We start from the raw sequence: 27,524 nt of genomic DNA, 5'->3' as shown, positions 1-27,524 counted from the left end.
CCACATCTGGAGTGCTGTGTCCAGTGCTGGGCTTCCCAGTACTAGAAAGACATAGACCTACTGGAGCAGGTCCAGTGAAGGGCCACAAAGATCATTAAGGGCTTGAAGCATCTCTCATATCAGGGGAGCCACAGACAGCTGCGACTGTTCCATCTGGAGAAAGAAGGCTCAGGGGGATCTTATCAATGTTTATAAAAATTTGATGGGAGGGTGTCTCCAAATAGGAGACGAAAGGCCAGGTTTTAGAGATTAGGAATAGGGTAGAACTGAGAAGACTTTCTTCAGGAAGCTAACCTGGAGATGTGACCAAACTTTTCTCTGCCTTCTGCTTCCCTCCCTCAAACCAACAATGAAAAATATCATGCAAGTGAAATACAGTCTTAATTTAAATGCTACCTTAAAATTAAAAAAAAAAAATCTGTATGTGTTTGATATACTTATCTTTTAGTTGTTTAATTCTTTCCTGACTTACCAGTACAAATGGATGTCAGGGTCAGAACATCTATTTTGTTTTCTAAGCAAAACAAAAATTGTTTCTATTTGGTTTTCTAAAATCATCTTCATGAGGTCATTCTGTAATTGTAGTTAAGAATTAGACACTTTCAGTTACTATGTTTAGATTTTGTCATTCTTCAATAATTTCCTGCTTCCTTTGGGATCTCCTGCTTTCCTTTGGGATTTTGTCTAACTGTACACCAAAGATATGGCAGCATCCCAACATGATACGTCATCAATCAGTGAAATCCATGTGGAGTATGCTGAAATGAGAACAAGACTCCATGGGTCCCTCACATGGTATCTCCCTCTGTTACATCACCTATGAACTGGGTGAAAACTTCTTTTGTTTGTCTAAGGCATCTATTATAATAACATTGTTGGCTTTTCTGCTGGGCATATGAATACTGATAAAGAAAATGCAATTTAAAACTATAATTTGGAATGCATTCAAATTTGTGCTAATTAGTTTTTGGGGTTTTTTTGTGCATACTCTTATTGGAATTTAGTCCAGTTTTATAAAATGTTGTGTTCAGTAACTTTTAGACAAGAATCGTGATGGCAGTCTCTTTGAATTATTAATCCCTATGAAGTTTATGAACCTCCTATGACTTACTATTAATACAAAGAAATTTGTTTACAGGTAAGAACATCATTAAAACAAACTGAAACATTTATCCTGATTTTTATGTTCAGTAAAACATTCAATTTCAATCCCAAAAGGCAAGTTTTATCATTTTCTTTTATTAAATAACTCAGGTGTAAGAATAACAATTCAAAAAGAATACTAGAAAAAAAAAACTGACCAAAGAAAACTTGCTGGATTTGCATTTATATTCAATATCTATGGAATTGCAATAGTAATAACATAAACAATTGCAACAAATTAGAGGAAGAAATACACCACATTGCAGTCTAGAGAAATAACCCAAATTAACAGTTTGCTGAACAGTGGCATGTTAACTTTTACAACATTCCACAAAAATACAATGAAGTTCCAACTCAAGTACAATCAATTTTATATAGCTGAAAAAATAAAAAAAGGTAATGTATAAACCACTTCTTTAAAATTGCATAAGTAATGAGACAAAAGTTGTTTAATAAGAAACAACTGACATGTTTAAATAATTCTTAACTTTAAGAGTTAATTTAATACAATTGCAGCTTACTGATTTTTTAAAAATAAAGCAGCTCCACATTGAATCCACTGGTCTTGGTTTCCTCCACATGGTACATCAATATTTGTCACCACATGGTCTCTCTCCACACTAGTGTAGACTGGTAAAGATATGCAGTCCTCTGGAGAATATGGACCATATGCATCCTGTCAACAAACCATCATTTAGTTATCATTTAAAATGGCAACAAAATAGGAGAAAAGAATGATCTCCAATGATTTGGTATCCAAAGCTGGGTTCTAATTTATAATTTAGACACTTTGATAGCAGAAAAATAGTGTCTCTTGGTCCAGGCTACAAAGGAGAAGGATTACCAACAAAGCAAAGGCTTTAGAAAAGTTTTTAGAATGCTACATAACTAAGCTTCTACATTTTCTATCCAGTTGGTTAAAATGAAAACAGAAGACAGTTTGTAGTAGAGCACACTTCCTGATCCTATGAACTGCATATCAAAATCTTCATACAGCTGAAAAACAGAATCACATACCATAACGTTCAGAGAACCAGGGACAAGAGACTCTCGCACAGTTCCCAGCCAGGAGAAGGCTCCTGGGGAGCGGCGGTGCTGTCCTGCAGGGTGCTGCTAACCTGGCATGCTGGAATCCCAGGGAGTCCATGGTCTCAGCAACCCCTGCCAGCTCACCTCCTCCATCCCTGCAGAATAACCCTGCTGCTCCTCATGTAACACAGCCCCATTTGTGATCTGCATCTGAGCTATTTGCAAATGGGATATTTCATGAACTGTGCTTTGGCTATCTCCGGCATAGCAAGCTGACATCAGAAATCTAAAGCAGGTAGAATGATGGGCCTTGCCACACCTATCTCAATTTGCCACTACAGATTTTTTAAGCTCTGTTTTCAGTAGAGTTAGTCTTATTTAAGCTCTGTTAATCCAAAGATTCATTCATACACATTAACTGGTGTTATTTAAAAACTTATTTTCTTGCCATGTATGTAGCTAGAAACTGAAAGAAAATTTAACTTACTTTAAAATGCATGGATAGTAATTTCTATATTGTACATATGAGTGAACAGCACTGTACTTTGTAAGAATAAGAGCTCAGTCTTCAGCTGCATTAAATGGCTTCATTCCTACTTTGGGAAGCACCATGGTTGAAACCATGGTTATTATGCTTTACCTCTCAGTTTTTATACTGATCAGCAAGAAATGCTGTACTCTCGGAAGAATAATAGTTCCACCCCCTTCCCTTACGTGGTCAACTTCTATAGTGAAGCCTGTATCAAAAAAACTTTAGAGCACAGAAAATCAGACATTCTTTCTGTAGAGATACTTTAGATTTAAAATACAGCAACTAAGAATAAAATCTGGAGGGATGCACTCGGTTGACAAGTATAGGTTTCTGTTTTAAAAGAATTATATTTTTCCTGCACAAAGAAGACATCAGCTGCTATTCATTTCAAATACAAAGTACATTGAAGGCAGTTTAATTAACTCTCTTCAGCATGTGTTTTAGGATAAATCTCTTTACTGGTGTCACATATAACATGTGGATCTTATCTCTGAAGTTTAAAAGAATATAGACTGTTATTCAGAAAAACATTTTAAGAATCTGTTTGATCTCTAACATAAGATAAATGCTTTCCAAAATAAAGACAGGGTTACTGATAATTCTAGCCTTGAGTGTGCTTGAGATAAACATTTGGTGTTACCATGTAAAACAGTGTATATTGCCATTCTCCTCCTCCCATCGCTGTGTTTATATATGAAGATGTCTGGAAATAATTATTTATTTCAAGTAGCATCTTTTGGGTAAATTAGGAATCTGTTTATTTCTCTGAAAAAAACAACCTTCTAAGCTATTAAAGAACTGAAAACTCTTTCATTGGTCTATTTTATAAATGGTTTTGTTTTTGTTTTTTAATTTCCAATCTCTTCTGTTTCATCAAAGTTGGGAACAGTAGTGCAGACATTCACTATTGTTTAGCTGCTGTGCTCTCAGTCTAAATCTTGACCATTATACTTCTAATACACTAGTGCTGGAAATAACAATGAGAATTCAAACAAAAGGTTGTTGGGATACAGCAGTTTGGTAGCAACAGAGCTCCTTGCATAATATCTATCACAATATACCACAAATCTCATTATTACTGTGTGCCTGAAAATGAATAAATTATTATAATTGAAATGTCAGCTACTTTGTCTAGAGTACTTTTTTCTTTAACATTCTTCTAACCAAACCTAATATTCTCAAAAGCAAACTCAATAGAGTTCTCTAGGTTGCCAAACAACAAACTCCTCCAGTTAATAGCTTCATTTTTGGATGAGAAAATGTGTACAAGACATGATAAAAAGTGACACTATTTTTCATTTTTTACATACTGCTAATTTTATTTATTGTGATAGAGAAGTGAAAAAAATGCATCCATTCCTATTTCTCATTTTCTATATACATACTTGATTTTTGTTGTAGATGTTTTTAAATATTTTTTTTAGATCTCTAGGTAGGATTCTCCTCAATTAACTTTATGTGTCTTAGAGTTAGTGGTCTAGGCTGTCTCTAGAGTCACATCTGGTCAGAGATTGATCCTAGCTACCTTATGATGGAATGAACTTTTTGAGATGCCTACCTTTTACTGAGACTAAAGAAGGAGCTAAGAAAAATAATTCATACTGGGCATGCATAACTTTTAGACAGCTAAATTTAATGATGAGATGAATCCTACAATAAGTTTTTCTTCTAGTTATAAGACTATATGAATTGGTAATGTTACACATACTTGAAGAAGTTGCTATGCAACTTATTCCTTTATTAACAGAGATTGTTATTGTAATCAGAAAGTAGTACCAGCAACAATTCTTACTGTTTGGATTACTTATGACACTTTCATCTAACACAGTTTAGCAAGCAGTGGCTTTTTTTTTATTTTAAGTTAGTGCAAGTAGAGGTAAAGCTTTTTTTGCTTACAGATCACATCACATTTTCTGTATCTTTTTATTGCTGTAGCATTTTAATATATTTCTATTTAAAATCTGAAGAAAATATATTCTATGAATGAACTTCCAAAGTCATGTATACATTTACTAAGTACATTTTTGAAAATGTTAGGTTTTTATTTTTAAAAAGACAAAAAGATATGGCTGAAATAAAGCACTGTCTTAACCTGCACAATAATAAGTAAAAACATATTGACAAAGTGATAAAAAGTTCGTTGGATTATATAAAAGATTTAACTGTTTTTCCTATTTTTTTTCCCAGGAATCCCTAAGATTGCAATTTTTATTTTAAAATGAGGGAAAAAACAGTTCAGCAACATCATATTGAAAAACTATTACACAGAAAAAAGCAAATTAAGGGTCTTGAAAGTTTAGGGCTTTTTAATAATTTAGTACCTGTGGAATCCAGGCCATGTAACAAGGGAGTACAGATGACACACTGGGAGAATCATGCAGATTTTCTGAAAGTCGGTTTCCATCAAAACTGCAGCCTTCCAGTTGCAAGCCACTGATCTGCCATGAAAATATAAAATATTCAAATATACAGTACAGCCTGAAATATCAGTAAAGATTACACTGTGCTTTAACTAATGATGATTCGTTTTACTGTGACCAAATGCTTAAATAACAGGAAACTAATTATTGCAATGTTATGTGTGAGAATAGGAAACATGATTTAAAAGCAAGATCTGGACCATGCTTCAGCATGAACTTCCTCTGGTTTGGATTCACATTCTTTGAAATGTTAGGAAAAAATACCTGCAAATGTCATAATTTATGAAACGGCAGTTGCCTGGCATTAGACTAATGGAAATATAATAGCAATAGCCAAGTACACAATTATTACAATGTCAAGAAGAAGAAAAGAACAATCACTGAAATAAGCAGGACTTCCTGCTTGGAAGTCTGAGCATAGCTTTCAAAGAATGGAACGAGGAATTACACATTTTCTGCAGAGGTAAATAAAATACGTTGAAATAATGTAAAGGGAAAATATTATTTAACATATGGTAAGATTTCTTAGTTAAAGTATTGCTTGGAAAAATTAAATTAATAGAAACCACAAATATTTATATAAGTAACTATGCAATGCTTTATGTATAAAATGTTTGAAATGTTTACTTTTAATAAGTGATGGTCAAATGAACACTTTCAGCCTTTGAAGTAAAAAGCATTCTCCCACTTTTAAAATGAACTTGAGTCCTGAATAAATTAATGATAAAGATATCTACTCTGTATTTATTCCAAATGAAATCTTCAATATCTGTTGATCATTTTATTTTGCCACGCTAAGGAATTTACGAGTACGAGAAGAATAGTGTTCTAATAGCCAGTTAGGCCTGCTAGAGTGAAAACTTTAATTTTAGTAATAATAAAAGTTAACTCACTAATAACTTTATTGCAGCTCTTCAAAAGGATGAATCTAAAAATTGAGCAGATGTCTAACAAAATCTACTTTTATCTAAAAATCACCTCTTACACTATCATACTAACACACTGAAGTAAATATATAAAACTGAAGAAGGCCTTCACAAAACACAAAGACCATAAAGGCGTGCTAGAACTAGGAAATGCAATGCTGTTGGAAACCTGAAGAGTGCCTGTCAAACCAAAATGAGAGTCAAGAAATGGAGATATAATTCTACTCCATTTTCAATTGCTAGAAATATAAAAAGGTGTATGGGGCACTAAAGAATTATGTTAAAATGAAAGTCTGTAGTATTGAAGCTATAATGGAAATAACTTGTTTATATAATTACAGTGTTATAAAATTATTTTTTAGACAATTTAAGAAAAGTTGCAGCTAAAAAGTGTTTCAATGGGGGTTAACTCTCATGTTTCAAAGCAATCTGTTTTCCCTCTCAAGTGTTTTTTGTGTTAATACTCTACCAATAATACTCTAGCTAAGCTTATGTTTTGCATTTTTAATAAAGAATTATTCTCTTCATTGTAGACAGACATACTGTAGTCCTTATTTCAAAAATCTGCTCCTTCAAACTCATATATCTGTTTTAAATCTGGGCTGAGGACTCTTCCTTACAATGCAGAAGATATACATACATACAATATATGTATATGATATGTATACATAAAATGAAAAAAAGGTTATAACAGATTGCATTTAAAAAATCAACACAGAAAGCTGTGTTTGGCTTTGGATAAGATAGTGACAGAAGAGGTGACAACATTCTTTGAAGCAATCTACACTGCATAAGGGACAGAACTCACAGGTCAAGCTTCCACAGCTGTGGGTAACCTGGATGGAATATCCTTAACCAACGAATACCCCAAACAGAAATCCCAAAGAGTAATACAACTTTTCTCTAACTTTGATAACAAACACAAATTATCATAACAAGGTCTCTTTGAAATGAATTAAAATTTCCAGACTTTCTATTTGGAACTGCAAAAACTTTTTTCCTCCTTCAATCTCTTGTCAAAAGCTTAAGGTCTTCCCTTTGTTAATGAATGTGTGATTCTCTTCTTTCTCCTGCCAATTTTTTCTGATCTTTCCTCTGAGTCTCTCCATTCAGGTCTGTCGCTTTTAAAGCAGAGTGCTAACACTTGATATCTTCTTCTGTTTCCACCCTTTCAAACTCCCAAACCTCTCCAAACAGAGAGGTTGGAGGAAGCTGGCTTTATTTAGGAAAAGATCAGTTTAGGTGACGACAGTCTTAAGATAGCCTATAAACCTTCCAGCATCATTTCTTCTGTCTTGCAAGGACAAAGAATATGAAGAAAAATATCATAAAAGACACAAAAGGAACAGTCTTACTAATGATTATACTGAGGCTTTACCATAGACTCCTTCCTACTGCCTCCTATTGTTAACATTGACACTAAAGGCCTCACTTTAAAATACTCACAGGTCCTAGATTATACTTTATTCCACTATACTTCTGATTGACTGTTTTCAAAGCTCTTATTTACCCCTATCATGAAATTACTAAAGAGACTCAGGCATCCTGTATGTTTTTCTTTCTGCTCACAGTCTTCAGGGAGTTTTGTTAAGGAGTTTAGTTTCTTAAATATGTGAGTATGGCAAAGTGACTGAGGGGAAGGTAGATCTGATTAAGTGGTTTCAAAATTTATTGTCAGGGTGTACAAATGTCTGGCAATCCTACAAGCCTGTAAAAAAAGTTTCTGTAGAAGTGGGTCAGCTATTAAAAAATCTCTACTGCACACACATTTCTTCTTTTGATATTGGCAGTTTCTTTGACATTGTAGTTATGTAAAATAACATCATTTGATCCCCTGGAAAACTTCAACCAATCACAGGAACTCCTTTGAAGATGAAGACCAAAACTTTGACTTTAATTCAATATTAAAAGCCACTGAAAAAAAGAAAACACTTGCACAATCTACTTTCAGACACCAGTTAGTTGAATACACTCATAGCTATGTTCCTGTCTAAAATTCTATTCTATGATAAATGATGTTGAGAAATTACAACTGCTGCAAAGGACAATTTTCATAGTAACTATAACTAGGTGCATAGTATTTTTGTAACCCAATTGTGGGTAATGGCTGGAGTTGACCATGATTTTTGAAGTCTTAAATCTTGCAAAGTAAAAGCAATTAATATTTAGCAACTACAGGCATACCTCTTTTTATTGCACTTCGCTTTACTGCACTTCGCAGATATTGCGTTTTTTACAAATTGAAGGTTTGTTGCAACCCTGCGTCGAGCAAGCCTATTGGTGCCATTTTTCCAACAGCACGTGCTCACTTCATGTCTCTGTGTCACATTTTGGTAATTCTTGCAATATTTCAAACTTTTTCATTATTATTAGATCTGTTATGGTGATCTGTGATCAGTGATCTTTGATGTTACTATTGTAATTGTTTTGGGGCGCCATGAACTGCACCCATAGAAGACGGCAAACTTAATCAATAAATGTTGTGTGTGTTCTGACTGCTCCGCCGACCGGCTGTTCCCCCGTCTCTCTCCCTCTCCTTGGGCCTCCCTATTCCCTGAGACACAACAATATCGAAATTAGGCCAATTAATGGCCTCTAAGTGTTCAAGTGAAAGGAAGAGTCGCCCATCTCTCACTTTAAATCAAAAGTTGGAAATGATGAAGCTTAGCGAGGAAGGCATGTCGAAAGCTGAGACAGGCCAAAAGCAAGGCCTCTTGCACCAAACAAGTAGCCAAGTTGTGAATCCAAAGTAAAAGTTTTTGAAGGAAATTCAAAGTGCTACTCCAGTGAACACACGAATGATAAGAAAGCAAAGCAGCCTTATTGCTGATATGGAGAAAGTTTTAGTGGTCTAGATAGAAGATCAAAATAGCCACAACAGTCCCTTAAGCCAAAGCCTCATCCAGAGCAAGGCCCTGACTCTCTTCAATTCTGTGAAGGCTGAGAGAGGTGAGGAAGCTGCAGAAGAAAAGTTTGAAGCTAGCAGACGCTGGTTCATGAGGTTTAAGGAAAGAAGCCATCTCCATAACATAAAAGTGCAAGGTGAAGCAGCAAGTGCTGATGTAGAAGTTGCAGCAAGTTATCCAGAAGATCTAGCTAAGATAATTGACGAACATGGCTACACTCAACAACAGATTTTCAATGTAGACAAAACAGCCTTATATTGGAAGATGCCATCTGGGACTTTCATAGCTAGAGAGGAGAAGTCAATGCCTGGCTTCAAAGCTTCAAAGGACAGACTGACTCTCTTGTTAGGGGCTAATGCACCTGGTGACTTTAAGTTGAAGCCAATGCTCATTTACATTTCCAAAAATCCTAGGGCCCTTAAGAATTATGCTAAATCTACTCTGCATGTGCTCTATAAATGGAATAACAAGCCTGGATGACAGCACATCTGTTTACAACATGGTTTACTGAATATCTTAAGCCCACTGTAGAGATCTACTGCTCAGAAAAAAAGATTCCTTTCAAAATATTACTGCTCATTGGCAATGCACCTGGTCACCGAAGAGCTCTGATGGAGATGTACAACGAGATTCATGTTGTTTTCATGCCTGCTAACACAACATACATTCTGCAGCCCATGGATCAAGGAGTAGTTTCGACTTTCAAGTCTTATTATTTAAGAAATACATTTCGTAAGGCTATAGCTGCCATAGATAGTGATTCCTCTGATGCATTCGGGCAAAGTCAATTGAAAACCTTCTGGAAAGGATTCACCATTCTAGATGCCATTGAGAACATTTATGATTCACGGGAGGAGGTCAAAATATCAACATTAACAGGAGTTTGGAAGAAGTTGATTCCAGCCCTCATGGATAACTTTGAGGGGTTCAAGACTTCACTGGAGGAAGTAACTGCAGATGTGGTGGAAACAGCAAGAGAATTAGAATTAGAAGCGGAGTCTGAAGATGTGACTGAATTGCTGCAATCTCATGATAAAACTTTAACAGATGAGGAGTTGCTTCCTATGGATGAGCAAAGAAAGTGGTTTCTTGAGATGGAATCCACTCCTGGTGAAGATGCTGTGAACATTGTTGAAATGACAACAAAGGATTTAGAATATTACATAAACTTATCGATAAAGCAGTGGCAGGGTTTGAGAGGATTAACTCCAGTTTTGAAAGAAGTTCCATTGTGGGTAAAATGCTATCAAACAGCATCGCATGCTACAGAGAAATCCTTCGTGAAAGGAAGAGTCAATCGATGCAGCAAACTTCACTGCTGTCTTATTTTAAGAAAATGCCACAGCCACCCCAGCCTTCAGCAACCAACACCCTGATCAGTCAGCAGCCACCAACATCGAGGCAAGACGCTTCATCAGCAAAAAGATTACGACTCACTGAAGGCTCAGATGATGGTTAGCATTTTTTAGCAATAAAGTATTTTTTAATTAAGGTATGTATATTGATTTTTTAGACATAATGCTATTGCACGCTTAATAGACTACAGTATAGTGTAAACATAACTTTTATATGCACTGGGAAACCAAAAAATTCACGTGACTCACTTTATTGCGATATTCACTTTATTGCGGTGGTCTGGAATTGAACCTGCAATATCTCTGAGGTATGCCTGTATTGGTACTAGTATTAGTTGCAGACAAAGCTATTCTTACATATTACAGCTCATGTTTCTTTAAAATACATTTGTAGAAAGCGCGCTGATACCAAGGACCAAAGCATCTCTGCGGTGGGGATGCTCCCAGCTCCCCCCGCCCCCAACATTTGGTGCCAGTTACAAGTAGCCTGAATTCCTGTGTTTTACACTCCAAAAGGGAGGATGTTAAGACTTTGAGATAAGGCCTGCTTGGGCCCCAGGACCTTGAGAAACAAAAGCTTCCTCTCACTGCCGGGGCAGTGTTAATTGCTGTGGTCAGGACCGTCTCCTCCTCATCAGGACCCTGAGAGATAACACCTGCTTTCACTGCTGGGGCCCCCTTGCGGACTGGAATTAACTCCTTCTTACCCCAGCTATGGGATCCCTCCTTGGGACCCCCACTGCAAGAGTAAAGCAGTCATTGGCAGTCACTCAGACTCCTCTCTTCAGTGCTGAAGGGTGCACGAGGCAGCTAGCCTGGCATTAGGGGTGTTCAGCCACCCCCCACCCCCAACCCATGACTGTGGGTGCGATGGTCATAACGACAGAGGAGAGTTGAACCCTGCAGCAGCCAAGAGCCAGGGACTGCGCCTGCCTCAAGAGAACTGTAACTGGCCTCGCGACTCCACCTCCACCTTCCCCCGAAGGGTATAAACAGGTTGGCCCCGGAGGCCGTCTTTAGCTCTTCGCGGGTGACAGCGGGTCTGCCAACTTGCGGAGCCCCTCGGGACAGGGATGCCCTCCCACAGTTACTTCCCTGGGACTGAGTGTACGTTGGCCGCTGAGGCAACGTGTGGGTAAGATCGATCAGAATTGGTTTGCCTAGTTCATTCGTTTGGGTAGTTACAGTTAGTATAAATTAGCTATCTTTTTCTGTTTACTAAGTAGTTACCGTTAGCATAACTTTTAGTGTAATTAGAAATAACTATTCTAGTTGAGCTGAGTTTCTGTTAACAAGAATTGTTGCTTCGTACCATTGCAGCTTCTGTAGTAAATTTTGGTCTTTGAAACAAGTTGTGGAGTCATGCAGTAAACCTCCTTCTCCCCCTCCTCCTCTCCCTTGCGCCACACGAAACCCACACGGTCCGGGACTGTAAGGTAGTCGGTCATCCTGCAACAATCTGTTTCCAAAACTTCCAATTCTCCACAATGAATTTTTTCCTTATTATTTAATGTTATAATTTCCCATGAAATGATGCAAGCTACAACAGACTTCAGGAAGTCAAATTTTTACTTACTTCACTACCTCCACAGGCCTCCATCATTAATTTCTTTATGTTTAAGGATGGAAGTATGCGGTATAAAAAACCTCTCCAGATGCCTTATATTAGTATTTCTGTCAATTGCTAAGAGCTTACTTCTGAAATTGATGTTGATATTATGTATCTGAATATGACATACCTGCAATAAATTTTTGTTTTTCACTATTTATGTTAAACTCTATCCAAGCTTGTAGCATTTACTACCCAAAAAGTCTCTTACATGTTTCTCTTTTTCTTTTCTTCTGTTCCACAACAACTGAAAATGGGATTCTAAGTCAAAAGGAATAAGACTACCTGTTTTTGTATGACAGAGGAATCAGTGTGCACAGCAAATAGGAGAGACATTTGCATATCAACATGTAATTATATTGTAATTATATTGTAATTATATTGTAATTATATTGTAATTATATTGTAATTATATTGTAATTATATTGTAATTATATTGTAATTATATTGTAATTACTATACATTTTCAGTTCCTTTTGTTAAAGCAATCCTAAGTATCGCTAAAGAAGGTGTAAATTTATATGGATTGATTTGAAATCACTCAACACATCCTATTAGGAAGGCTCTACTACTCATCATGTCTCTTAACTACCTGCTGAATTAACACTGTTAACTTAATATCAAGTTTGATAATCCACCTAGATCAATGTGTATCCTTGGCCTGAGTAAGAGTTCCTCTGCTTACTTTGTAGTTAAATAGACAGCTTTAGCACTTCATATCATTTTGCAGAGGATCCCAGGATATATTATTTAAAATTTTTGGCGTACAAAGATCATTCCAAATGACTACAATTGCTGAAACATGATGCCATTTTTTGTAAGTACAAAAAAGTATAAAAAGCTTTGTCATCATACAGAACACAGTGAGAATTCAATCTTTTTTCCTTATCAGAACAAATCCCAGGCTTTCCAAAATTTTTTAATTTAAAGACTGGAAAAAAATTCTCAAAGAACCTCTTCAAAACGCTCTCTAACTAATTGTGTGACTAGAAGGTTACACAAAGTATGTGTGAATCTAAGATTTAAAACTTATGTTCATCTACACTCCTAATTGTTCTAATCTTTCAACAAAGATATGCTATTAGAATAATTAAATATTCACAGATTCAGGGACTCCAGTATGACTCTCCCACATTCCAAAACACAGTCCCCTAACCATCAGAGTATAGAATCAAGTCTTCTGTTGGAAATACTCACATAAAGTGAACCAGCTCTACTAGCGCATTTTGAGACATATAAGCCTTAGAATAGCCCATATCATGATCTGGTTCTTGTAGAAGATATAGGAGATCCAATTTCAAACCCATAGTTTGATTCATGTAAAGAAGGAATATGCAGCATCAGTTTCAACAAATGAATATTTTCTGACAAAAATCATATTTACCAATTCTACTAATAATTTTATCACAAGCTTTCTGAGAGTTTGAAGAAGATCTATTTTACATGAAAACAGAGTGACTTAACACAGAGAAATACATATAATATAATCTAAAGACCAGAGGGTCACCAAAGGGGAAGAAAACAACAGGAATGGGTATATCTCGGTGTATCTTATAGACAAAGAGCTGCATGATCAGACAGCTTCTAAACTGAAACACAGTAAACCATAATGAGAAAAAAATTTCCAGAGAGAATAAGAAAGGTATTTTTCCACACACAAAAGCATGTCTAAGTACATATACTATTAACTATATCTATTTGTAGAAGCATACACTATAGAATGCCAAGAAACATTTATTTCAGTTATCATATTCCACGTACAACTGAAATGGAAATAGACCTTTTGCTTATGAATTGATTTTTTAAATGGGAAAATCCTCTTAGCAGCCCTAGCTGTGGTAAGGAGGCTATCAAATGAGGAAGCAACAGTTGAGTATCAGACTGAGGTACACAACATCAAAATTCCAGAGGTCCAGTCCACTGGGGATTAACCAAATTATATTTAGCCTTGGCTGAAGAAGTAGACATGTTATTTTTTTGCTACCACTTTCCATCTTGCTTCCATTGGGCATCAACATCCTGTTCTGAATACAAGACATCTTACTCTCTTTGACTCCTATTTAATTTTTTACACTGTTGAATTATGCTCTATGCAAAAAGTTATACATTGATCCTAGTTGGAATTTCCCAAAGAGGCATTGCTGCTATTTGATTTTGTTACACCTTTTCTTTCTAGATAAAAGATCTGTGTATTAGAGGAGATGATCTCACCAGAACTGGTACTTTTATACAATGATGGTATCATCTTTAATAAAGTAGAGAAATCATGATCTTAATACACAGCAGTGCATAAACTTATTTTTGTATAAAATCTAGAAAATCTTTAAATAACTCTTTGCTGAACCCCATGAAACCTCTTCCTTTAAACTTCCAAAATGTGACAGGATTTAAAAAAATCCATTTAACTTGAGGCAATTCACCAAAATTACTATGTTAGGAGCACAGTAACTGTAGGTTCTCTCCTGTCAGGGGAGAATGACAGGTATCTCCTGAACGTAGTTTAGCTCATCTGAGATCTGAATTGTCTTCAAAAGGAAGGTGCCTGTCTTTATTGACAAAATGAGGCTGGTAAACCCAGAATTCTCATTTAGGCATCAAAAGTCAGATGGAATACAACAGGGCCCTAGCTACCTCACCACAGCATGTTTTTAACCATTTATCTATTTTAGATTTCCTTTCTTATCTGAATTTATTCTTGATCCCTGCTTTCCAAAATATAGCTCCTCATTCTGTAAGTGTAGCCTGAATTCTTGAATACTATAGATACAACATTAACTTTACCTGCATTAAGATTCATATAGCTCATGTGAACCAACCTAAGCTGCAATCCAAAGGATCCTTATCCAGCAAGAAGTATTTTAGTGGATGATTTTTTCTGTATCACTGACATTTTTATACCTTAGTTGCAGGGCATGTTAAATGGACAAGATGCTTTGTATTTAGCTTTACTAATGCAAAAGTTTCTCCACAGTTTTTCATGGCCATATTGGGAAGGAGTCATGGAAAAGAATCTAAATGTTCAGCACAGCAAGAGGTTGCAAAGTCTTTCTGTACATCAAAGATTTGATGGTCCAGTGAAAATACTGTTGAATATGTACTGATGCAGATTCACTGAATTTTGCTCCTTACTGAGGAAAGGAAAATAGTCAGATGGAGGTGACCAACCTTGAGAGGATTCCTACCTTTTGCTAAAAGTAATCACTCTCCTAACTGCTTCAGCTATTCATGAGGCAGAGAATTTGCTCTTAAACAAATTTCTCTTTTTAGTTTTGATTCCTCTTGGAACATGACATTCAGTCTTGTAGAGTAATAGCGAACATATGTTAACCTTTTTGCCTACAAATGACAGTGACTGCTAACAGTGTAACCTAACTAATATTTCCAAAAAAATCACCACATACATATTTACACATAACAAAGAATTACGGGCTCCAAAACACCTAAACAGGAGTGTTGTTACAGAATTCTTTCTGCTAATTACCCTTTAATTCTGTAGTTTCTAAGTGGCTATTTCAATCTAGCAACAGTAAAATACTGTAATAATATTTAGCATATGTAAAATACTTGGACATTATTATTCACATGTGGAGTTCAGGCCAAAATCAACCACATTTTTGCATTATTTACTATACACCTGAATCTAAGGCAGTGGCTGTTACTCTTCTGAGGAACACAAGGCTAAAAAAAATCACATCTGTTTTTACATCTTTCACAGGTTTGAGACTGGTTTCTGTAGAGGTGGGTGTCTGCATTTTATTTTTTCTGTTTATTTAGTTCTTATGAAAGGAACCAGATTGGAAGGAACAGTATTGGAGACAAAAGTCTTCTATTTATCCACAGAGCAGATGCACTGCAGGCAGTACTTAGCTATAATGCACATTTATTTAAAAATCTACTTTTTGAGGAATTATCTCTTGACAGGTTTGCTTTATAAAAGCAGTTAAGAATTTTCTCCTGAAACAAGTTAATGTCAGAAAATTCCTTTTTGTCAAAATCTGAGATTACATAAAAACTTATTAGTTTTGGATAAACTTCTGACATTTTGCCAAGGTGGTAGCATGATTTGAAGAAGTCCAAGCTGCTAGGATCTAGAGCAAAAAGATAGCCTACCAGAATGAGAGGTCGGAGATTCGAAACTCAATTTTAGCTCACTGTGGTAGACTTAGAAGACTTGGCTGAACCTGGAGCCTCAGAATGTATCACAGAATCATAGACTCGCGATTTGCAGGTTCCCGTTCTTCTCATAGGAGGCCCAAAACCTCTAAAAGTCCCTGTGTTTATTTATCTTCAGGTTCTAGATACCCATCTGCTTCTCATTAAATGAGGCAGGCAACCATTACTCTTATTTAAATATCAAAATTAAATAATTTTCTAAATTAAAATTATTCTACAGTTCCAATAGAAATTAATTCAACAAAGTTCAGACTGTATTCTATAAAGGTTGGATGTAATCTATAAAGATTGGATCACAGTTACTTCTTCTGGCCTTTCAATCTATTAATATTTTACAAATATGAAACTTTCACATACTCTGCATTAATAATTTTAAGCAGTGTCAGAAGCTGGCCCAGAACCCTATTATCTCCCACAGCCTTGCATTTGTCTGCATTATCAGATTAGAGCAGGAGCCCTCCCACTTGCTTTCTCTCCTGTAATCCTAGCAGTCTCACGGTTCTAGCTGCACATCAGCACATAGCCGGATGTGCCCTGCATAAACCACCTGTGTTTCTGAATGAATGCAGCTGTAAGTGCTGTACTCTGTGCTGAACACAGTACTTTCAGCTGTGCAGTATTATCATGGGATCAACACACTCATTGGAAGACATGTCACAGAAAACTTACTTTGTGAATTCCCTACAAATTTAGGCATAAAATAGGTGCAAAGAGGTTCAGTTAAGCCAAAATGGCAGTGCCACCTGAAATGTTAAGAAGCTAAATAAAACCCTTTGTGGATTCATCCCTACTTTGCAGTCTAGGCAATCAGTAGTGATTTTATGGCTGTTGGCAGTAGTCCTAGTGTCCATTAACAAATTGTTGGGTCTTAGTCATAACAAAAGCTAGTCAGTTATAGTTTAGTTTGGTTTATTTACTTCCTTAGAAGTCTCATACCAGTGACTGGAATTGCTAACATATGGCCTGACTTACAGTTTTATATATTTATTTCCTCATATTAGGTGCCACAAGTCTTTTAACTATTTTTCTGGACAACAGTTAGATATTAGCTAACGGAATAGCATCTTCCAGTTTTATCTGAAAGGCAGGCAAGGAGAATGGGACAAAAATGATTTTAAATATGTACTGTAACTACAGAGAAGTAAAAAGATATCCCCCTTCTTTCTTCAGGTACTGTAGAACTTTTGCACTAAAATGCTGTAAACTGTTAACAAACCTTTATATGTCAGGTACAGCAATGTACGTACAACTCATTTTTCTGGAAAGTTTATGGACAGACGGTTTGGACTATGCTAATAAAACATACTAGTGAAATTCTATGATATCAATTACGATCTTTCTTTTTCCTTTTTTATACATGCAACATATGGGAACTCAAGAAATGCAGAGAGAAATACTGCTATGCACAATACCTTAACTTGGAGTTTGCCTTCCTGTATGCGCCCTTTCCATGAGGCTGTAAATTTAAGACTGTCCACAGAACAGCTCATTACTCTGTAGGGGTAACACATATATATTTCATGTTACGGACATATAACAACAGGAAATTGAAATACAAATCTGAAAATAATGTATTTACAATGTGTACCATATCACATTAAGTCTTGCTTTGTAGGAAAATATAACATTTTGAATTTCATCTAAAGTTTTTAAAAATGTCAGGATTTAAACAAGTAACCCATAACTATTATACTTCAGTGCAAATAAAAAAAAAAAAAGACATGACTAATGACAGAAATTGACATAATTTGTTACGTCTCTGTCCTGAAAATGAAGTAAATGTATTCACAAGTAGAGAATAATGGCATGTTAGCAAGCCTAAATTGGTAGAATATTTTTTCCTCACCTTGCAGTCTCCTGGCGTAAGGCATTGAGAAAGGTTTCTGGATGAAACAGGTCTGAGAGGTCAAGGGTGTCTGACAGCAGTTTCTGTTTTTCTGCTTTTTCTACCCAGTTCTAAAATAGAACAGTGGGAGACCAATGAGCCTTGCAGTTATTGACTGATTTTTCAACATTTTCAGGTGATGTGGATTTGTGAACTGCTGAGATTAATGACAAATGTTTGTTTAAACATACTGTAATCTCCAAGATTATATTAATTTCAATTATTTCAAATTGGCAAGCAGAAAATTAACCTAATTTAAAAATACGAGAAAAACCAACAGATTATTATTGTGTAATGTGACTCACCCATTCTAAAGAAACTAACTTCTATTTCGTTCTTTGTACAGTGCAGCTCACTTTGTATAATCAAATTTTTAGCAAGTTTCTAATGTTCTGTTGAAACTCTGTTTCACCTTTACTAAAATGAGAGCTCATGTTTTCCATCAAAATGGTTGTCTTTACTGTCTTTGCTTTACTGAGTTCAGACAAATAACAGAATTCCTTTCAAGTAAACTTTAAGATGATTCTTTTCTTTTATGTAAACTGCATATTAAATTTAAGAACTACTTGATTTTCAACCTGCAGCATGAATTTTTATAAGTGCATACCAACAGCTTTTTGAAAATATTTGTTAGTATCAAGTCAACATTGTAATTTTTAGTATGTAAAGTTTCAAGAGATGTTTCAGACATTTCAGATTTATTTGCCCCAGACATGAATTCACAGAATTTCTCATAATAGAAGAAGTGACTTCCTTTATTTCTGGTAGTAAATGAAACTAAGAGTATGTGGGGGGTGGGGTGAATTATCCAACCTAGGTCTTTCACCTTCTTTTACATGCAGATATGAAGCCAGTTACTATGAGCGGCAAGCTCAGAATTTCCTATCAGTACACTGTATTTTGTGGCATCAAGAGAAAAGATACATGTATTGCACCTTGCTCTGCAATCTTTATAAGCCATCTGTGTTATTAAGTCACAAAACCTACAAAACTGTAACTCTTTTACTTTCTATTGCTTTATCAAGGATGCACTCTGTGTTCCAACAGCCTTGTAACAAACCATTGTCATCAAAACTAAAGAAGCAAAGGTTGCTAAATTTTCTTCTGAAGTCTTCTTTTAGACCAGGTAGGACTTGGAAGCTCCATTCTCATTTTAAACAGACTATGCAAGATTCTTTTCCAAACCCAGAGAACTTGGGAGAGTGGAGGGAACCTCAACAAAACCAGCCCATCATATACAAATGAATATCTTTTATTCCAAATGGACTATATTCTTGATTTCCTTAGGCAGATACCTACCAGGTATCTTGTCGGAACAGTATTTTACTGTATTCTCTGAATTGCTAACAGATTCCATGAAATTGTCTCAGCAGTGAGCAAATCATCCAAAATACATGTAAATATCACTCAATGAATTTTAGATTTTTTCTTTGTCAAACACAGCTCCATAATGTTTCTACCATAGTCAAACATTTAATTGGTGACCTTTAAACCCGTCACATCACAAATTATGAGCCTTCAAACCAAATGATTATGATTTAGTTAGATTTTTGCTTTCCACTTTCACTAGCTAAATGTAAACAGTTAATTGCTCTTGTCTGCATGATTCTTTTAATGACTTTATATAACAACAATCATCTCTTTTATCATACAGCAGTAACTATGCATTCAGGTTAGGACAGATTTTGTAAATTGCTTAGTATAATACAAGTAATCACAATCATTTCAATTTGCATTTAATACAATCATTTTATTTTTGTCATCAAATAAACTTCTAACTGTTAAAGAATAATACTGTCAGGAACACAGATGCTTATGTTCCACCCAATTAAGAGGCCAGTATGGCTGATATTAATTTCTGAACTCATACAATTAAGTAGCACTAGGAAACTCACAGTAACAAAAACTTTCATTAGATTACAAAAGCCAGTTTGCAGTTGCTACCTATACTGGTCTACATAAAGCTGAAGACATAACTCTTTCACATCTGTTTAATACATATTTTATATTTAAATGCAATAGAAATGCTAATAAAATGTATTTTACCACAGACGTATAAATAATTTTCTTATATTTATTATCCTTTTCCTCTTATATGACTATGGGGCAGAAAGTTAGTGAACTGCTATGGTCTCAGCTGACAACCATACTCTATTAAATGTATCAGTTGGCACAATTACATCCACTGCCACTGCCATAACACTTAGAATAGATCAGTGAAGGGCAGGAGGCTCAAGCTGAGCTGTGGAAAGACTGAAGTGATATTTCCTGAAAAGAAGAAATCCTTTAACAAATCAGCTATAATATTTTCATTTCCCTCCCTTACCCCACTGCAGTAAAGATATACATTGACTTCAGTAGTCAAATTGATGCAAAGTTGTTTGATTTCTTATTGATCTTGGATGACCATGTAGCATTTCAGTCTGAAGTACCTTCTTCCATCACCAGCTCAGTAGAAAATGTTGCTTTTCCTGCCAGGTGTCACTTGCCAGCTGGATCACAGTAATTCAATGAATTTAAGGCTGAATGAAAAGACTACATCAGGTCCAAGACAGTGTAAAACTTAGCTACCTCTTTCTTTGTGGCTCTGAACAATATCCATGCTCTCCCTACTGCTCCCTCCTGAGTTTAACTGTCTTGGAAATAACATGCAACTTATTTTTAAGAACGCCTTTCCATTATACCAATAATGTGGTCTACAAGTCCAAAGGTCATACCCCCCAAAACATTTATATCACAAAATAAAAAAGCAACAATCTATACTGCACTCTTCTTTGTAACTGTTAAACTACCACAATTTTAGTATATCCAGAATCCTTCTTAGAATATTTAGTTACAATGAAGCTAGAATTTTAAGTTTAAACAGTTCATGATAGATTAATTTAGCATATGATGATTATAAATATAGTATCAAAACTTATCAGCAATACCAAAGGAGCTTTGCAAAGCAGTTCCTAGTAGAATATGTTAAAACTTTAATTAATGTGAGTTTCTTCTTGGTATAATAAAAGGATTTTCTTTTTTACAAAAATAGATCTGTAAGCATCGTCTCAGGTGGTTCAGTTAGTACTTTTTCATGTATCTTAATATCCAGGAAGCATCTTTTCCATTTTCAGGAAGAAGCTTTCCTTATCTACTATAATCCCAACACAAACTCAGTACCTTATATTGAACAGTGGAAGGAAAAAAAAGGGGCTGCTGGATTTTCACATAATCATTTATACAGCTTTACATTCACAGAATTCCTCTACAATGAACCAAGTACTTTCCTTCACCTGTTTTAATTCATTCCAAATGTATTTGCTTCTACAGTATTTTCCCCTTGGTGTGGCCCCAGAAGAAATCTTTTACTGAAAATCATATAAATCACTACAGAAGTGATTTCACTTTTGTGCCTATACAGAAAACTGTTTTCAGTATTATATGAATATGCCTAGCCAGAAATCATATAGTACATTTCTGATTGCACTGGTTTTGGATGGATTGAATGTTATTAGAAAAAAAAATGAAGGATTTCAGATAAGTCCAACAGCAAACAATGGTGAGTAATGATGCTAAGGGAGCAAGTATTCAGTTAACCAGAGTTTAGATTAAGCACAGGTCAATTAAACAGTTATGTTGGAGTCCTGTGTTCCTTCACAATGCAGCAGCTGCTCCATAGGTATGTGCTTAAGCCTGTGTCATTTCATGGCAAATGCAAGCTAGAATACTTGTGTTTTAATGCAAGGAAATGAAACAGAGAATTTTTTCTGGCACTGAGCACAGAGGGTGTAACATGTAGTTACCCAGCAGCAACTGGCATATGATGATTTGCTCTCCTGAAGTAATTTGTTTGTATGTGAAATCCTTGAGATACTGTAGTTAAATGAACATATGACTACTGCAGTATTTCACGTATATGATAAGGTGTGCATACTATCTTTTCAATGGTAAATCATACAGGAATTAAATTTGGAGACATAAATTTATTTTTCTTTAAAATATTTTTCTAATTTCATTTTGTTATTTTAGAGTGTTTAGACCAAAACTGTTCAGTGCTTTAAAGAAAATACTAATTCTTCACTTCAGTTTGATATGCCTCAGAAGCTCCATGTTTGTTTAAGTCTGGATACTAACATGATAGCACAGTGTTTGAGCATATAAATTCTGAGTCCATTAGGATCAACATGCTAGCTAACAATGTGCCAGAAGCAGATGCGCAGTAAGGCATAGCTAACAGAAGCATTAGCATTAGCATGAGCAAAAATGTGATCTCATTTCAGTTACTGTTTTAATTTATTTTTATCAAGACAGGAACTTAATTTTCTATGAATTGCTCTTTCCTACATTCAATAAGGATAGCAAAATGATGACTGCATAAGAACTGTAAGTATTAGAGAAGTTATTCATTTTAAATATCATACTAACAGGTTATAGATTAGCACATCGTAAGCATCAACTTTAAAACATTTCCTATATTACCATTAAACAAAGAATCTAATTAGGCAATACTCCTTTGCTTTAGGCTTTCAACTCCTTTCTTTATCCCCAACTAAACATATCAGCTATTAAGTGCTAGACTGTATTTGCAATTGTGCAAAGTGTATGTGGGTAAAGATGGGTAAGAGCTGGAACTATTCCATGGTAGAACCAGGAATTACAAGATGTACAGAGCAACAGTGACAACTATTCAAAGAAATTTCAATGTCCTCCACTCCTGGAAGAGATTATGATCATACTTCCCACCTCCAGTGATATGGAGCTGCAGGACAAGGAAGACGCACATAACACTCATTAATGGATAACAGACAAGACCACCTATCATAAATCCTAGGAGGAGTCAGGACTGTGTCAGTCATAATTCCTTTGCCAAAGTCTGGAGTAGGGCGGTACTGAACTGTATACAGGTGTGCTGGTGCAGGTGTGGTGAAACAGGCATACAGAATACTCAATATACTAGGCACTACTAATGATGGGATGCACAGCAGTAAATTGCTCTATAGTACCACCTTGAATGCTGCGTTAAGATAAGGGGAGCCAGCATAGAATTGCTTCCTTTGTTGCTAATGGTTCATCTTCCCTGATTAAGAACCCATGAGATCTAGAATTTCCATTTAGCATCTCCCTCACAGTCCTTGCTCCTCTTCTGAAACAATGATACCTTGGATGACAGACATCACTCTCTTGTACTTTTTCTTACCAGTTTATTGTGACAGTTATCACAGTTATTTATTTTCTGTTAAGACCCTCTCTTGAGGCTGCCACAATATAGAGAAAATCCTTCAACCACACCTGTGTAAAAAAACCTTTTCTACACTATTATGCCTTTTCCCAGTCATGACTAATCTAACTCCCAGATATGCATGCAGTGTTTACTGGACGAAATAAAGCACTTTAATAAGAAATTGTTTACTTGTATGGGATACATACTCCATAATACCCTACAATGAAAAAAGGGAAATTTCTTCTTCTGCAAGGAAAAAGAAATCACAGAACAGGAACAGTGGCTGATGCACCCCACACTAAACAAAGGAACTAAATAACTGCATGGCCATGTCTTGTGCCACAGCATCCTGGGACATACCATGTTGGCTGATGTTAAAGCTCCTAGACTCCACTGAGCAGAACACTGCACTATGAGATTTCTGCTCAGACTATCAAACGGTTTATTGAACCAAGTATAAATTAGTGTAGACAAAACATTTTTTTTTAAGTTGGTATAATAATCTGGTATGGATCAATGTTTCATCTACATAGTAAAGCCAAAGCATTTAGAGTAAAGGTACCCCAGCTACAGCTTATAAGCTATTTGTAGCCCACAAAGCCTTTTCTAAATCAGGAAAGGATTTTTTTCTATTGTAGCTAACCCCAACAGAACATGCTGATCATCCAGGCTGTAGGCTGAATGCAAGATCTCTTTTAGCTGTCCTGTTACATTTGAGGGCAAAACTACCTGGCATGTGTTTACTTAGTACTAGATATCTCTCCAGGTGGGACAGTGCTAGGATCCTGGAAAGCTGAAAAAAAGACAGATCTGGAACAGTCTGAATATTATTGTATGTTTTGGGGTTTTTTTTACCATGTTACACACATTAAATGAATGAAATTTCGGGAAACCTTACCACAGAACAAAACAGACTGGTGAAATGTCACCTTGTATGTGTAATTTAAGAACACTCACAATGTCACAGTCATAGCCAGCGCAGTTCCAGTAGAGATTAAATGCCAAAGAATCAATAGAAAATAGATGTATCATTGATTTGTGTTCACTACTTCTTTCTTGTATCATCAAAATACTGTTTGTATAACATCAACAGCTAGTTAGCCCTCACTATTGTACCTTCCTAACATACATAACACCAATCCTGGACTGGATGAAGATGGCCACAAAAAGAAAATGTAACTCACCTCCCCTACCCATATCCTAATATCTTACCAGGATATAATATGAAAATTTTCAAAAGCAATAATGTGCAATACTAAGAACCTGCTAAGAGCATGCTGAAGAGAACTAGCATAGCATGACTTCATTTCAAACCTGTTCTCAGGAAGCAACCTGGAGAAACAGACATGATGGAGTAATTTAGGGAAAAATATTCCAGTTTTTATTAAAGAGAATGCATTTTTGGTTTTTATTTTAAACACATTTTTGTTTTCTTATTTTTAAATTCAATATTATTGGTTTTAAAATGATTTGTGTTATACACATAACTCATTCAAAAAAATATTTGGCAGCAATAATGTCTATGTGATTTTGGTTAACTACTGCATGAAGTTTTAAAGTGATTTTGGTACCTACTGTATAAAATTTTAAAGTGTTTTATCATACAATCATAGAATAATTAGAGTTGGAAGACCTATGGAGATGTTCTGGTCCAACTCCCCACCCTCAAAGAAGGGCCAACTTAGATTAGGCTGCTCAGGGGCTTGTTCAGTGATATTTTAAATATCTGCAATGCTGGAGATTCCACAGCCTTCTCCAGCCCACCTGTTCCAGTGTCTGACCACCCTCACCATGATTTATTTCTTCTGTATGTCTAAGCAGCATTTCTCTTGTTGCAGCTTGCATCTGTTTCCTCTTCACTGATCTTAGTGAGGGCCAACATATATGCTTAACTAATACATGAAACATTTGATTTTTTCAAGGCATATAACTAGAACACAGCTAGGTATTTTTTGTTAAATATTTAATGCTTAGGAGAAGTACAACTTCCAAGTGGTACAAATTGAGTGCATATTTATGAGAGCTGATTTGACACTTTTAAACAAAAATTATAAATTAAGAACTCAAGTGATTGATTAATTAGAGAAAAATCCTTTCTGAGCCACTAATTGGACGACCCTTTCAAAAACAGGTTACGTCATGGTACTGCAGCCAATTTAGCAGCAACTGTGCAAAAAACAGGGAGTCCCTTTTTCAAAATTAGTTGGTGCTGCAGTCAAAAATGAGTTTTTAAATGAAATATGTAAAAAACCCAACAAGGTACAATGGAGAGGTTCTAAATCATAAAATCATAAAAGAATTTTGGTTAGAAGGGGCCTCTGAAATTCACCTGTCCCAATCCCTGCTAAAAGCAGGGCCAACTTCAATGTCAGATAAGATTGCTCAGGGCCCTGTCTAGTCTAGGTCTGAATATCTCCAAGGATGGAGATTCCCCAGTCTCTTTAGGCAACCTGTTCCAATGTTTGACTACTCTCATTGTGAAGAAATTTTTCCTTATATTTAATTAGAACTTCGATTGCTGCAATTTGTGCTTGTTGCCTCTTGTCCTATCTCTGTGCACCTAATAAAAGGTCTGGTCAGCCTTCTCTACAACACCTTCACTAGGAGTTGAAAAAAGCAATATGATCTCCTTTAGCATTCTCTTCTGAACAAACCCAGCTCTCTCAGCCTGTCCTTACACTTCATTTGTTCTAGCTACTAAGGATGTTAGTGACCTCCCACTGGACTTGCTCCTGTTTGTCAATGGCCTTTTTTTTTTTTAACTTAAGAGCCTCAAACTGGAGAAAGCACTTCATATACGGACTCAAAAGTACAGAATAGGAAGAAATAATAATTCCCCTTGACCTTTAATAAGGTCATTAAGAATTCTGCATTTCTACAATATCATGGATGACATATATTTTTAACAAATTTACAGTTAATAAGCAACACATCATTTATTCTACTAACATCTGACTGTATTTTTTACTTGATAGATTCTTCTGTTGATATATTCAGACCATCAATTTTGACTTCCGCAATCTGATGAAAATGAAACACATTAATATAAATGACTGAATAAATCTTTTTTTTCTAGTAACTTGATAAGCTAAATATCTGAATAATGAACAGTATTTATTTTAATTCTGAATTATTTACTACATTTTACCTGCTATGCAGATAAGTTCAGTTGATTAAATTTATTGTATGGGATCATGAAATATTAGAAATTACATGGAAAATGACAATTACATAGTACATATAAGAAAAAGGATATAGAAGACTACATCAGTAGAAACCTGATGGGAATTTGAAACTCAAGCCGAGACGGACAGATCAAATTCCATAGAGGATTCTAACAGATCATAACAACTCTCCTAGTTCACAGTTGACCATATGGAATTAACAATATAAAAATATCACTGTCTGTAAACAGGTTCTTTGGCATTTTCCTCCATGTTATTGCACATGTTCTAATTAATTCACTATTTATATTATTCAGTTAAATAGACCGGGAAACCCGCTATAGAACAGTAGGGTATTTAACCCTCCTACCTTTAGGCATATCATTTACATGCCTAAATTTGGGATCTAAGCCTTCTATCACTTTTAAGAACTGTCTTCCTTTGACTCAAGTCATTTTTCACAATTACGTAGCTTGCCCAACATTCAGGGACAAGGACCACACCAAGAACTGTACTAAAACAAACAAAAAAACCCCAGTCTGTTGGATGACACTACCTCTGTTTAATGAAATTGTAATATATAGTCATAATAACAGAGTGGCTAAGTGCCCCTGCAACCTGCATTAGTAACTTCATTTGAATATGAATTCCCCAGAGTTGAAGTACTGCACACACAACAGGTGATTTAGCCAAGACTTACTTTCATGAAATACAACTTCTTCTTCACAAACTAAATTCTGAATGAGAGCTCTGAAATTTTAAATCTTCTTTATATCTGTACAGGAGTACAATATGAAACTATGTTATCTTTTTGAATTCCACCACATGGAATCTCCTTCAAAAAGAGCAAGGCCAATATGCAGCTACATTTCTGCCTTCCCCAAAGAAATGTCAACTAGACTGCTAATTAGCAATGATGCTTGCTTGTTGAATGGCAATGTGTCTCTATTAAATAGTGGGATTCCTTTTTTAAAATATATCTGAAAATACTATCTGAGAATAGTTATACCATATTACTATTGATCTTGACCAGTTAAAATCTCAAGTCAAGAGATGAGATATTTTGTAAACTTCTCAGCCAACCAATTCCCATCAAAATATGTACCATTCAAAACAGAATCATGAGCAAATCTATTTTTAGTTACAAAGCTGTCTCACTACTGTAAGAAAATTATTTCT

The 27,524-nt window shown here is 35.5% G+C and overlaps 1 protein-coding gene across 1 annotated transcript in view; it reads right to left on the bottom strand.

Moving 5' to 3' along the window:
* Positions 1–1,237: 1,237 nt before the first annotated feature.
* The window catches only part of DYNC2H1 (dynein cytoplasmic 2 heavy chain 1), a 200,611-nt gene continuing 174,324 nt past the window's right edge, over positions 1,238–27,524 (bottom strand). Inside the window, exons 86-89 of the mRNA XM_013956014.2 lie at positions 17,940–18,049; positions 17,506–17,587; positions 5,026–5,142; positions 1,238–1,819 (exon numbers count right to left, since the gene is read on the bottom strand). Coding sequence (XP_013811468.2) covers positions 1,661–1,819; positions 5,026–5,142; positions 17,506–17,587; positions 17,940–18,049 — 468 coding nt within the window. The 3' untranslated portion in view covers positions 1,238–1,660. The remainder of the gene's footprint in view (positions 1,820–5,025; positions 5,143–17,505; positions 17,588–17,939; positions 18,050–27,524) is intronic.

The sequence above is a fragment of the Apteryx mantelli genome, chromosome 1 (assembly GCF_036417845.1).
Source record: "Apteryx mantelli isolate bAptMan1 chromosome 1, bAptMan1.hap1, whole genome shotgun sequence".
In the NCBI taxonomy this organism is placed as follows: domain Eukaryota; kingdom Metazoa; phylum Chordata; class Aves; order Apterygiformes; family Apterygidae; genus Apteryx; species Apteryx mantelli.
This window is presented reverse-complemented; position numbering and strand designations above follow the sequence as displayed.